The sequence below is a fragment of the Bidens hawaiensis genome, unplaced genomic scaffold, assembly GCF_021521415.1.
Source record: "Bidens hawaiensis isolate Kalapana, Puna unplaced genomic scaffold, B.hawaiensis_p1.1 tig00029489_1, whole genome shotgun sequence".
NCBI lineage: Eukaryota > Viridiplantae > Streptophyta > Magnoliopsida > Asterales > Asteraceae > Bidens > Bidens hawaiensis.
Genome location: NW_027494882.1, coordinates 135,062 through 150,572, shown reverse-complemented (window position 1 = coordinate 150,572; position 15,511 = coordinate 135,062). Strand labels below are relative to the sequence as shown.

General features: G+C 33.1%; 1 protein-coding gene across 1 annotated transcript; it reads left to right on the top strand.

Moving 5' to 3' along the window:
• The first annotated feature begins 3,197 nt into the window (after positions 1-3,197).
• Positions 3,198-3,731, top strand: LOC143578985 (uncharacterized). The gene has a single exon (XM_077062409.1). It carries the CDS (start codon positions 3,198-3,200, stop codon positions 3,729-3,731), a length of 534 nt encoding a protein of 177 aa, XP_076918524.1.
• Positions 3,732-15,511: the final 11,780 nt, after the last annotated feature.

Below are 15,511 nucleotides of genomic sequence, written 5' to 3'. Positions count from 1 at the left end.
TCTATGATCAACGATTACAAGGATTGTTGTGTGTGTGTGTGTGTACTGCTAGAATTATAGAGAAAAGTATGTAAGTCGTGTATCATGTGTTGTGTCTAACCTAGCTGATCATATCTTCATTATATACAAGAATAAAATAATAAATATCCCTATTTTCTAGCCTCTAATCAAGCCATTCCTTCATTGTAGTTGTTTCCTTCATTAACCACGCGGTTTATTGACTTGATTGCGAGATTATAGGTTGGACTTAATCACTAGTCGTTGTACCTATCAAAAATATCAACATAACAAAGAAAAATCGTTAATAAATAATAAGTACAAAGGATCTTTGATCCTGACTAAGGATAACTGATACAAAAACATATTCTAGGATAACGTATCCACAGTGTTATAAATATTATTAAAGAATGAATAACTATTCTTAAATAATAAATAAAAGAATACGTTTCTTAGAGAAGAAGAAACGTCGGGTTTTTATAAATAAACTAAAGGTTTATAAATTACTTTTAAACTAAAGATTTTAAGTAAAAGAGATTTTGAACTAAGGATTCATCGAGGTAAAGATTATAAAATAAGACTAAAGGTCTTAAGCCGGATTGTATATCCGACTAACAAATGGTTATACTCGTACTATAGGTGCGAGATAGCAAGGAAAGGCCCTAGATTATAAAATAAGACTAAAGGTCTTAAGCCGGATTGTATATCCGACTAACAAATGGTTATACTCGTACTATAGGTGCGAGATAGCAAGGGAAAGGCCCTCGGACGGTGTTTGAAGCCGATCCCAAAGTGAAAGGTGAATACGCCCCCAAACTTTACAAACATGTTTTCTTACGAGTCAAATGTGTTATATGAAAATGATTTACAATGGACTATGTGTTCCTAAAACCGTTATAAATAAGAGTATAAGCCTAGCCCCAGGCTGTAGTATACGTTTTTCTGGATCCTTACATATGTGGTAGTACGCGGTGGGCACATCGCACCACACCTGGTCGTAGGACGCTTTCCTGCGTGGAGCACGACCATGTATATACATACAGGTACTTAACTAAGTCGAACGCTGCGGTGTTTGCTGAGCTATTTAGTGTAGAGACTCGATTTTATAAATGTGTTGTTTTAACTTTGTTATTCCTAATCCACGATGGGCCAAGGCAGGCATAGTCTCGAGTGGTAATAAAGTAAAAGATTATGAAAGAGTGATGATGCCCTATGAAAGTTTCTGAATGCCCCCGATTGTGAAAGAGACTACACAACTCATGGAAGAAGAGGAACCTGAAAAGGAACCTGAGGAAGAAGAAGAAGATCCCGAGGAAGAATCTGAGGAAGAACCGGAGGAAGAATACCCGGATAATCCCAATGAGATGTCAACACCGATGGAGGAATCACTCACTTCCCAAAACCCAAGCTATGGTTCTGTTGACCCCTATGTGCAATACCTTGAGAAACTCAAGAATCAAGCTTCATCAAGTTTTCCACCTTTTCAAGGCACGATCCCAACGAAAGAAGAGCAAGCCGATGAAATTCGGAAACAAAACAAAGTTGCAGAGGCTTTCTTCCACTACTCATCCGACGTGACCGCCTCCCCGTATCCAGAACCAAGAAATCATTATGACATGGTGACGATGGGTTACCGCAACCCACCTCCGAGATATGGATACCCCAACGAAATCTCGCAGTCACAGGAGGAACACCTGGATCGTGCTTTACATGAAACGGATGATATGAGGAAAACGACAGCTATTGACAGGAAGAAAAAGAAGAAGATAGGAGAGACGCTTCTTCGGAAATGCAACAAGTTAACCAAGGTGGTGAGAAAGTTCATGAGAGATTGAAGAGATGTTAGTGAAGGTTGTGATAAGGAAATTGTGTGTGTTAATGTAATCCTATGTGTTATGTGAAATAATGTGTAATAAAGAACGTTGAAACGTTCTTAAATAAAGATAGGTTATCAATATATATATATATATATATATATATATATATATATATATCAATCAAACGATATATATATGTGTGTGTAAATGATGTAAAATAAATATATATATATATATCTTTATGAAATAAATATTATGTTAAGAAAAGAAATTTGTTAAATTTCAGATATAAAAGACATATTGAAAAGAAAAAGAATAATGTCTGAACAAAGTAATAACAATGAGAATGCACGAAAAGAAGAAATAAGAAAAGGAAAGGGGAAAGACCCCGAGAATAAACAAGATGACCCAATTCCCTAAAAATATATGAGTCAAATACAAAGAATGATAAAAGATGCGGTTAGAGAAGAGTCTATGGCTAGGTCCCAATCGAAACACTCTAAACATTCTCATTCCGTTGATATTTCCCGAAAATCTGTAAAATCTCGTCCGAAACCGTCTCGTGTAGAAGAAAGTGTTTATGAGTCCAACACTGATGGTGGAGTTAGGCAAGAGTTTAAGAAGCTAAAAATAAGTGGTTGTTCGTTTAAGGATTTCAAGTATTTTGGACCCAAAGAGTTTCAGGGTGACAAGGAGCCATTTCAACCGTGAGGTGGCTAGAAGAGATGGAATCAATAGTCATTATAGGCAAATGTTCTGATCAAGAAAAGATTCAATATTCAACTCAGATGTTTAAAGGAGAAGTGTTCGAATGGTGGAACGCGTTGATTATGAGTAGAGGATGGCAAGTGATGTATGATCTTTCGTGGGATGAATTCAAGGAAATATTGATGGCGAAGTTTTGTCCGATGCACGAGACCGATCAGATTCAAACCAAATTCCTGAACCACAAAGTCATAGGAACAAATCTTCGCGAATACAATACCAAATTCCATGAATACTGTCGTTTAGTTCCCTAGCTGGTTAACCCCAAGTCCAAAAAAGTCACAAGTTACATATGGGGATTGCCGCGGGAAATCCGTGACATGGTGAGGTCAACCTTACCACAAACCGCCGACTCCGCGATGGAATTGGCTGGTTATCTGATGGGCGGAATGATCCTCAATAAGGAGTTTCTACTGCTTCAATACTGAAGAACTTTCAGTAGATATAAAAGATTCTTCAGGAGAAGTATATCTACCTCTTCTAACTAAAGGAGAAATAGCAAAAAGACTTTTGACTATGAAACCTGAGTTAAGAAGAACCATGAATATGGTGCATATAGGAGCAGTAAAAATTCTTCTAATAGCACAATTTAGAGATGGAATTAATTTTCCTATAAAAATGGCTCTAGTTGACAATAGAATTGTTAACAGACAAGATGCTCTTTTAGGAGCAGTACAAGGAAATTTAGCATATGGAAAATTTATGTTTACTATATATCCTAAATTTGACTTACATCGGGATTCAAAAGATTTCGATAAAACATTAAGTTTCATACATCAATGTGAAAGAACCGACCTTATGGAATCGGGTAATAAAGTATTTACGATTAATTATTTAATCTCGTATGCTTTATCAAATAGTACTCATTCAATTGAGTATAAAGAGAAAGAGAATATAAAAATCGAAGATATATTCTCAGAAATAGGAACTGTCGAAGGAAGTAAATTTTCTGAACCTTCACAGTTACAAGAAGATTGGGCAATTAATATTGCTCGTAATAAACAACCTCTAGTGTCCCGACCTAGACACAGTTTCATTGGAAACCCTTTGAGAATAGGAGAACCCAGTTTTACTGAATCACAATTAATAAGATCTATGTCTAAAAAGGTTGACACATATGGTGAAATTCTTAAGGAAATAGCTGGAAAATGATTTCATCACAGCCAATCCTTAAAAATTTAGAGCTTCTAAATGAAGAAATTATTCAAGAAGAAGCTTCAATACAAATTTTTCTTATAAAAATAAAACAAGTTAGAGTAAATATTATGACAAGTCATAAAACAAAAACTCTAAAAATAAAAGCTTTAAAAGAAGAAATTCTTGCTATTAGAAAAAGAATTGACAACCTCAAGGCTAGAAAAGCAATAATTTCTATAGCACGAGTCTTATAAAAATCGAAGAATCGATAAAAGAATTGATCAAAAAGGTAGAAGAATTAACTACCAATGAAGGCTTAGAAGCCATAGCGGCAAAAATTATCAAAGATGTCTCAGACAAAATTGATAAGATTAAAGAAGAAAAAACACTAAAGACTGAAGAACATAAAGAAAATACTTCTGATGAGAAAAAGAGATTTCAAAAATACTCTTTTCCCAACTTTAATGTTGGAGATCCTTCATTAGGAAGTTCTAAAAGTCCTAACGCTCTTGAATGGCCTTTCGAATCTACCTCAAAAGACTAATAAAAGTCAGATGAGAAATCCTATTCAAAAGATAAATCCAGAAATTAGAATGAACTATTTAAATATTCAAAATATCTTTCAAAAAATAAATAAGCATCAAAATGACTTAAGCATCCATCCATGTGATAAGCTTAAAAAACTGGATCTTTTGATGCAACAAAAACGAAATTTCGAAAAAGAAATACAAAATCTTCAAAATAATAAAACTATTTTGTCTTGTAAATAAATGAGTTCTATCACGCAAAGATTAGAACAAATTTTTGACGAACAGCTGGAAAGCTATTCAGCCGAACAAATACAGGAACTCGTTCAACTCATGACCTTAAGCGATCAAGAGTGCGAAAAGAAATTTTCTGAAAATAAAGAATTAAAAGAAAAATATTTTCCAGAAATTAAAGAAAAAATCTTTGCTTTAAAAGAACCCGAAACTGAAGAAGAAGATTCTTCAGAAGAAGAAATTCCAAAACATAGGATGAATCAATCCAGCGCTGCTAGTAGTAGTAACCGCAAGCCATCCTACAGGAAAGAGAACACAAAATATGAATTCTCTATGCCCTACCATAAGGGGATTCCAAATTCAGATAAAAATAATGGTAGTTCAACTGAAATTGGTACCATAAAAATTGATTGTATCTTTGATTTTAATCAAAGAAAAGAAACAATTGACAAATGGAACACTGAAATTAGTCTGATTATCCAGTCTAATCCAGAAGAATTTTCCAATGCCAAGGCCTTATTGTTATTAATAGAACATAAGTCCGCAGGAATAGTCCAAGATTTTATTAAAGGAACAACTTTGAATGAAAATCTACATGGGGATGATCTCTTTGATCAAATTATTAATGCCATGTATATGATGTTCTTAGGCCTCGATTTCCTTACAAATAAAGATCATGAGAACCAAAAATTGCTTGAAAAAGCAAGACAGATATTAACCCAATCACAACTTTGTGATATATGTCTTTTAGATGACTTTACTTGTCTTTTTGAACAAAACTTATATAAGCTAAGCACAGGTGAATATCATTCTTGGATAGAAGTTTACCTAATGAAAATTCCTATTGTTGGCGAAAAAGCCAAAGAACGACGGAATAAAGAAAAGAACGATTTAACAAAGCACTCTCTAGGTTTTGCTACAAGAATCGTTAAAGAAGAAATTGTTGTTTACTGCGACTTTTCCAACAAGCAAAAACAGTTAAAAAGATTTAACAAAAATTGTTGCCATAGAATTACTGATACACCTCAATTATCCTTCGGGTGTGATGAGGAGAAAAACAATTATTTCAAAAAGAAATATAAAAGAAAATATAAAACTAAAAGAAGGTTTTGGAAACCCAAGAAAAGAAAATTCGTCCCTGGAAAATACTTTTCAAAAGAAAAACCTAAGGTTTGTCCCCAAGGAAAAAAGATATGCCGTTGCTGGATATGCTCGGAAGAAGGGCATTATGCCAACGAATGTCCTAATAGACAAAAGTTCCCAGAAAAGGTAAAGCTCATTTCTGAGGCAGAAATTGAAGGATATTATCATTCGGAAAATATTTTTGATGACTATATGCAGGTATATTCAATTGAAATAATTTATGATTCATCTTCAGACAGTATCAATAGCTCTAATAGTTCGAGATGAATAAAAATAAAACTTTTAAACGGGGGGATGAAGATGAAGACCCGGACAATTTTTATAAAAATCTTCAAAAGAAAAATGATTTGGTTTATTTAAATTCAAATTCCAATTATATCAAAGGCTGTCTAGTCAGATGGTAAATGTGGCTAGATATTCTTTCGACATTGAGCATCTCAAGGGAACCAAAAACGTGCTGGCTGATTGCCTGACACGAGACTTTCAATAATCGTGAATACTATTCACACCTTTTTCTCCTATTTAAGGAGCTAAAACCTTCCTCAAGTGGAGTATACAAATCTTTTCCATAAAAAGAAAAAACCCATGGAAGAGCTAAAGGCATTACGTCTCAAAGAAAAAATTCTTCTTATAGAATTAAAGTCTATTCAAGAAAAAATAGCACTCTATGACGAAAGTCTAGAAACAACTGCTAATTCAGAGCAGGAATCCGAAAGGAGACAATCTGAATCTATTCCCTTTCAAACGGCAAAGGGTAAAGAAAAAACAAGTCCGTTTACTCCTGTTGCTTTGGAAAAAAGCAAAAGAAAAGTTAATGAAGAACTAAGATCTTCATCTAGTCCAGAAGCAAACGGCTCTGGTAAAGACAAATCAAATCCGTTGATGGCTGACAGTTTGCCAAAAACTGAAGAGGTCTCATTAAGACCAAGTTACTCTCAAATCACACAGAGACCAGAAAATCCAAAAACAAGGTTCTATGTTATCTTTGACGGTGAGCATAGAGGGATATACGAAGACTGGTCAACAGTCAAAAGTTACGTGGATGGAACCAGCTATCCATTCAAAAAATTTGGGACGTTAGCACAAGCCCAACAAGAAGCCACTCGCTATTCAGCAAATCTTGGAAAAAGAGAAATACCTTTGAAGGTAACAATTTTTCCTGAACTTTAAAACCAGGAAAACAAGAAAAAACCGTTGAGTTCAGAAAAGCTTCCCCATTTCCTTCAAAATTAAAATTTACTGAAGAGAAAGAAGAAGAAGAATCCCAAGATATTGTATCTCTTGATGAATTTAGATCATTATGGTCTAAAGCACGGTCTTTAAGTCAAAATGACTTTGAATCCGAGCACATTTACACAGAAGATAAGGCTACTAAAAGTTTAATTGTCTTTTGTCCAGGCGCAAGCCCATAACTTATCTCCTTAGCATTCTCTGCTGGGTTAGTTAAGTATATTTATCCTTCCTCTAATTTACAAGAAATTAATTTAATGGCCGAAGGAATGAAGAAAGCTATCAAAAACTTTCGAAAAAAGATTGCAGCAGCAAAAGATGCTAGCATCTTCATCAAGTGTACCTCTACACTCCCAGATTGGCACCAAGGAAAGTCCTTCCAAAGTTACCACCATCTGGAAATCGGTCTTGCTAAAACAAGAACCGTGAATCCATCTAAAGTCATGGAAGAAAAATATGAAGACCCAAGCAACTGGGTTGAAATAAGAGTCAAGAGTTTTCTAAAAATTCTTGAAAACTTGCAAAATTTAAAAGCTGGAAGCTTTAATAAAGTGAACTATTACAGTCACCACTGTGTAATTACCAGCTTTTGTAGTCTTCCACTACCAAAGCACGAGAAAGAAGCTTTAGAAAAGATGGAGCAAAGAATCATCTTTAATAAAGTAGAAGCAGGGCCAGTCACAAAAGAAAGACTATGTCAGGAGCTTCAGCGCACTTATGAAAATCATAATTGCGAATACTGTTCAGACAGTACAAAAGAAGATAATAGCTCTCAACTTTACAGCTATTACTCGGATGAAGACACCAGGGAACTGGACCCAACACATGGGTATGTCGATTAAAAAACTTCATGCATGACGAAATTAGAAGGGCATTTTAGTCCATTGTATAAATCTTCTCCTCTATATAAAGGAGATTGATTCTTAAGTTTAGGCATCTCATTCTCGATCCATTCTATCTTTCTTTTCTCTCTTGTAATCATGTGTGTTAGTGAGTAATCTCCTTGCTAAAGGAGAGTATTATGTAAGTACTAAGAAGTTCTTTCCTCGGGAAGAACAGTTGTGAAATAAATATATCAGTTCTTATTATCCATCAAGTTCATCTTTAAGAATTTTATAAAACCTGGAGCCCTGGAGCCATAAGAGTACCGTTGAGGGAGGCCGTATGGAACAGATTGGTTGGGTTGGTCACTTGTAAAATTCAACTTAAAAGGTTCACTTAGCTGGATAAGAAGAAAAGGTATAGTTTATTTCATAACTGCTAATTTGCTTCAAAAGGTATTTATTATAATCTCTCCTTAAGCATTTCTACAAAAATTTGATTTCTCAAAACAAAACTCGATTAATCTTTATCGAAACTAAATGACTTCTCATTGGCAACTTAATAAACAAAAGAAAATAAATAAATACTTCATGTCTTTCATGAATCTAAAGACATATACACATGTCTTAATAAACAAAGAATTGTTAAGAGTTGAACTTTTCAATTAAAAAATTCATCCATGTCTCTTACAAAGACAATATCTATAAACGAGTTGTCAGATAACTTTCATGCATATGAAGACTATTTTATGTCTTTCATAAATAAAGAATTTCATGAACAAAACATGTTGAATATAAAATCCATTTTTAAAAAAATGGTTTACAAACATTTATAAACTGCTTTATGGCATAACAAACATTTATAAATTGCTTAACGGCATAACAGATTTTTATAACTTGCTTAACGGCATAAAAGATTTCCGCATTCTGGTTGCGGAAATCTGTTATGCCGTTAAGCAATTTGTAAACGTCTGTTATGCCGTTAAGCAATTTATAAATATCTGTTATGCCGTTAAACAATTTATAAATATATGTTATGCCGTTAAGCAATTTATGGAGTTTATTATTGAAAGACAACAATAAGTATTCAAATGCTTGAAAGTTTTTTGAAAACCCTTCGTTTATTAATTTTGTTCTTATAAGAGACATCATAAAAAAGTCTTCAATTGCATGAAATCTTTTGAAAATCTTTTGTTTATTAATTTTTTTTATAAGACATGAGTATATGTCTTTGGACTATTTCCTTTATTTTTGCCACACATTAATTAAACAAGCATAACAAAATAAATTATAATTAGCACGTGTATGCAGACTTGGACAAGAAACGGTGGCATATATCATATTATTCTATAGCTCGGGATATTAAAACTAGAGGTGACAAATGGGTTGGGTTGGGTTGGGTTGGGTCGAACGAGTCATGGGTTGAAATGAGTCATGGGTTAAAACGAGTATGAGTCAAAATGAGTTTGGGTCAAAATGAGTCAATTAAAAAAGGGTTGTTTTGGTTTGGGTCAAAATAGGTTATGGTCAAATCGGTTTTTTTTTTTTTTTTTTTTTTTTTTTTGAACAAGAATAACGGCGGAAACATTTTAGTTTTTTTAGATTTTTCATTTTTTACTTATATTTTAAGTTATGATTTTTTTAATTATTTTTTTGAAGGATTTTCTACTAAGATAAAAAACTCTCAAAAAAATATTCAAAAAAAATAATAAAAAAATTAAAACTCAAAATATAAAAACAAAAAAAGTAAAAACACTAAAATGTTTCATACGTTGTTCTCGTTCCATAAAAAAAATCTAGAATCGAACCGAAACCGAAAGAATCGACGAAAATGAAACTAAGAAACAAAAAGCCAAAACTGGACCACATCAATAGAAATCGAAAAAATCAATCAAAACGAAAATAAAAGAATTCAAACCGAACAAAAACAAAACTGAAAAAACAAACAAAAACGAGTCCGGAATCGACCAGAAAGAAACAAAAGAAACCAAAACCCAACACGTCACGGGTGAAAACTCGTGTTGACTTGAAACCTGAACCGAACCCGTTCCGATCTGAAACCCGTTTCGTGCCGAAACCTGTCTTGTACGAAAACCCGTTCCGATCCGAAACCTGTCACATTTCCTTAGGACACTAACCCACATCGACCCCTTTCTTTGAACTTGTAGACCCATTTTGACCCGAAAATAAAATGATGGAATTTCAAATGACTCATTTTGACCAATTTATTTAAAACCTTTTACCCAAACCAACTCATTTAACTTTTAAAACAACTCAAATTGACTCATTTGAAAATGTTTAGGTCAAAATTGCCACCCCTAGTTAAAACGTTCGAATCATATTTGTCACTGAGTGTTATCCTTTCAAATTTTATTTAATTTTTAGCATATTTTCACTCCTAATACTTCACATAAACTTTAACTAATTATAATCATTATGATTTAAGCACACTTTAATTCACTACCCTTTTCTTTTCATTTTATCGACTGATAAATGATAGCACCTTAAAAACATAACATTTATGGTTCGAGACATTTTAACACTATTTCGAGATTACACTTCTAAAGCATATTCATGAAATATTTATCAATTTTTTTATAACCACGACCGTTGAATAAGGAGTGCGTCCCGCCACAGTAGTGAAGCCCCCCAACCAACCCTGGTTAGTATGTTATATGAAACGTGTCCACCTGGCATCAAGGTTAGTGTGCGTTTCTTGGTAAAACCCCGGAGAGGTGCAATTTTGTGTTTTGCAAGGATCGAACCCCCGCCCATTGATGAATCCAAGGTGTCTCAGACCACTTGAGTTGGCCCTCATTTTATCCTTCAAATGTTGAACCATATCATCCAAAGTCATTCATTCTTAAATACATTTTAATTTATAGAATTTTGTTTTGTATTATATCAATTGATAACACCGTAAAAACATTACATTTTATTTCAAACATAATGTTCATAATTGTTAATTATACTTCCTTATCTCATTTAGTTGTAAGAAAAATAAAAGAAATATATTTATAATTCATATATTTAATTAAGAGAGAAAGTGAATATTGGGTGAAACTTTTTAAAATGCTCACCTAACATATAAAGCTTTGTTATCTGAACATGTGAAGCTTTGTCAGATGAAACTTCAATTACAAGAATTTCATAGAAATTTCCAAAACGTGTTTTCGCTTTCCACTTATAGGCTTTATTTTATTTTATTATTATAACCCACATTCTATAATATTATCTTAAGTCTTAACATTAGTAATCTCTCGATTGTAACATAATTTCAAGGTATAACATTTGTCATAATCTTAGGAACTAACAACTTTAGCGTCAACGAACTCGTCTCAATATAAATATTCTTCTTTATACATCAGTTCAAATCGTTAAATTATCAATGCATGTTTTAATAATGGCCGTAACAATTAGAATATATACTCAAAATTATATTTTAACGATTTACTTTCTTGAACAATAATTAGTTGTTGTCCTTAACTCAAAACTTTTGACGTAACAATTCAAAAGTAAAAACTATCAACCGGATTTTAATAGGTTTAACTGTTTAAGCTTAATGTAAAATAAATACGTTGAATAACATGTCTATGTAAGTTCATTATTTAAAAGAAATATATTTGCCCACATCATGCCATTTGTTTTGCAAATTATGTGAAAAATATATATGTAATTCATGGGTGTTTCCTTTACTCTTCCTTGCTTACCTTCTCATCTCATTTAAATGTAAAAGAATAATGTATGTGAAAAGTAGATAAGTAATGTATATATGTATTTTCTAATTTCTGTACTCTCCTTTTGTCACGTTCGCGTAAAGTATACAATTAAGAAACTTCATAACCATTTCGCACTCATATATCCCTCCCTATATAAACCAACCTCTCACTCATTTCCATCGTTCATTACCAACTCACAAATTGATCAAAATGATTTACATTATGATGATGTTCAACACATCAACACAATGGTGTGGTTTTCTAAACCAGGTGATGTCTATTTGGTGGCAAGTTATAATCTGATGTATCTCTCGTTCATAGTGTTGTTTGAAAGCTACGTCCACGCGTTGGATAAGGCCGATAATCCGATTCAAAAGATTTGGTGAGACTGAAAATGTGGGTTTTTATGAATGTTTCGGTTTTTGCATTTCTTTATCCGGTGGATTTCTCAGACTGGCCGAAATTGGCGTTCATTAAGTACTTGTTGCCGCTCTTGGCTAGTTTGTTTCTGTTGTGTGGCATCATAATTGATGATTTCGTTGAGTGTTATATGTTCTGGAGGCGCAAGAGTGTTTGAAGAAAGTGCAAGAGTGTAAGAGTGTTTTTTCTTTTATTTCTTCTTCTACTTTTTTTTAAATTAAGTGTTTTACGTTATGAAGAGTGAGGGAATGTGTTAATATATATATATATATATATATATATATATATATATATATATATATATATATATATATATTATATCAGTTTTATATCCATCCTTTATTAATTTTCTTTTTCATTAGTTCAATTTTCTTATATTTTTTGTTTGAGAATAAATATGCTGGTTGCTGGGCCGAGTGGTTGGAAGCTGGTTTGGGCTTGGAGCTTGGATGAATGGGCTTTTTTGGATGGGCTGCTATTTGTATCAGTTTGATAATCTCAATCGCAGTTAGTTGTAATTGTTCTTGGTTCTGTTCTTCAGTTGTTTGATAAAGATTGGTCTGTTGGGTTTGTATCGACTTATCAAATTTATAGAAGATTACGTTTGAGTTCTTGACATGGTATCAGAGCAGATGAGGCTCTGATCTACCATTCTTCCGCGTTTATTCTCTGGTTGATGTGTTTAGGGTTTCCAATTTGAAACCCTAGGTTTGTTCGGCAATTGACGATCTGTTTGAAAGGCTGTTTAGTTTGGGCTATTAGTCTGATTCGCGGCAAATTGGGAGTTGAGGATCATCTGGTTTCTTCTAATACTCTTGCTTATACCTTTGTGAGATCGTTCCTTCCTTTTTAATTTTTTTGTCTTTATTTTTCTCTTTGATAATTTTAGGTTTTTTTTTTTTTTTTTTTTTTTTTTTTTTTTTTTTTTTTTTTGGCAATAGGCCTTTGTTGTTGCTGGACTAGTCGGGCCAGTTTATGTGCTTATACTTGTGTGATATTCATACTTGATTTTCTTGATTGTTACTATGGGTGATACTGAAACGCTTGTTAGTAAGTTAGAGGCTAGTGACCCGTTGTATTTGCATGCAAGTGACTCTATCACTTTAACTATTGTGAATATAAAACTGAAAGGGACAGAAAATTACACTGTATGGGCTAATGTTATATTTCTCGCTTTACAAGTTAAAAATAAAGTTGGTTTTATTGACAATTCTTGTAAAAGATCACTTGATAACGAAGTTCTTAGGAAACAATGGGATATATGTAATTCGGTGGTTCTGTCTTGGATTCTTAATTCTGTGTCTGATGAACTATACTTAGGACAAGTTTTTTCTAGGAAAGCTTTAGATGTTTGGCAAGATTTAAAAGAAACTTATGATAAAGTGGATGGGTCTGTGGTGTTTGGCCTTTATCAAAAAATGATTTCTTTTAATCAAAATGGTTCTTCTGTGTCTGAATATTATCATAAACTTAATACTATGTGGAAACAATTTGATGCTATGGTTCAACTCCCGTCGTGTAGTTGCAATGCATCAGAAAAATTTAATGATTTTAACCACTTAATAAAACTTATGCAATTCTTAATGGGCTTAGATGATGTGTACCAATCTGTTAGAACTTCTTTGTTAACTAGGGATCCTCTACCTACTATTAAAACTGCTTTCTCAATTGTGTCTAGGGAAGAGTCCCATAGAAACTCTAGTGGGACTTCTAAGGCACAAACTCAAAATATGGGGTTCGTGTCTAAGTCGAGTCAATCTTTTGACACTAAGAAAAAATTCAACAGAGGGCCCAACCCTAACCTTAAATGCACACATTGCAATAAGATTGGGCACACTGTTGAAAGGTGTTTTGAGATTGTTGGATACCCCCAAGGTCCTAGACCAAGGGGGGGGCTAGTCTTTTAATCAAGGATCTAAGTCTGTGGTTTCAAATAATGCCGTGCAAGGTAAAAATGATCAGTCCACTTCTAGCTTTGGAGCTACATTAACTTCTGAGCAAGTTACAAAACTTCTTAGTCTCTTGAATGAAAAGCAAGGAGATAGTGCTCCTACTTCTCATATAGGAGGAAAGAGTCAAGGATCTTTTTCTGCTAGTATTTTTAGTCCTAAGATGTTTTGTTTTGCTAGTAGTTTTCCTTTTATAACCAATAATGAATGGATAGTAGATTCAGGTGCAAACCAACATATGGTAAAAAATGATGAAAATATTTTTGATCAAATTGATATTTCTGAATTTAATGTACCTGTTAAACACCCAAATGGGTCTAATGCCATAGTTACTAAAATAGGAAATATAAAATTAAGTGACTCTATTATTTTAAATGATGTTTTAGTTGTTCCTGAATATCAAGTAAATCTACTATCTGTTCATAGACTTGCTAAGGATAACAAAGTCAAAGTTATTTTTGATGAAAATAATTGCTATCTCCAGGATTTACTCACAAGGAAAGTCCTGGTGACTGGTAGTCAGTTAGATGGTCTATACTTCTGTGGTGGTGTCACTAGCTCTCTAAAGGTGTGTATGAATAGTCATGATATGATTAATTTGTGGCATGCTAGGTTAGGTCATCCTGCTGATAATGCTTTAAATGTTTTACAAACTGAGTTAAATTTTAATTTTCAAAAAAATTATCATCCCTGTGAGGTTTGTCATTTGGCTAAACAACACGGGAACCTTTTCCTTTAAGTGACCACAAATCAAAATATATAGGTGATCTTATACATATTGATGTATGGGGTCCCTATAAGGTAAAAAGCAAAGAGGGTTAAAGTATTTTTTAACGGTTGTTGATGATTATACTAGAGTTGTTTGGATTTTTTTGATGAAAAACAAGGATGAAGTTTTTTATAATATTGAAAGTTTTTTTAAACTTATTAAAAATCAGTTTAGTCAGAATATTAAGGTTGTTAGGAGTGATAATGGCACTGAGTTTGTCAATAACCAAACTAAGAATTTCTTTAGAGATAATGGTGTTTTGCATCAAACTTCTTGCACATATTCTCCACAACAAAATTGGGTTGTGGAGAGAAAACATAGACATCTTTTAAATGTTGCCAGGTCTTTACTTTTTCAAGGAGGTATTCCTCTTTCTTTCTGGTCCGAGTGTGTCCTAACTGCTGCATATCTTATTAACAGGACTCCATATTCTGTGTTAGAAGGTAAAATCCCCTACGAATGTTTTTTTGGTTTTAAACCCTCATTATCACATTTAAGGACTTTTGGATGTTTATGTTTTAGTACTGTTTTAACCGTGTCACATAAGTTTGAAAAAAGAGCTAAAAAATGTGTTTTCTTAGGATACTCATATAAAAAAAAGGGTTATAAATTGTGGTGTTTAGACACTAAACAAATTATATTTTCTAGAGATGTTAAATTTTATGAAAATATATTTCCTTTTAAAGATAATATATCATTAAAAGTCTTTGATTCTAACATCGATGCTTCTGTTAATAACTTGAATTTTTTGATCTTTATGATAATGATATTTCCAAAGTGTCCTTAAATGAATTAGGTCCCGATGATGAAATGAGGGTAACAAATGATCACTCTAGCGAGGATCAGCCACCTAGTAGCAACTCTAGGACTGTTAATGATCCAACTGGATCACATAATGCTAGTTCTGTTGATGGCTCTAGTGAGGTAGATCAGCCTAGCGTTGAAAATGAAAATAATAATAATTCTGAGGGCACCTCAAATCA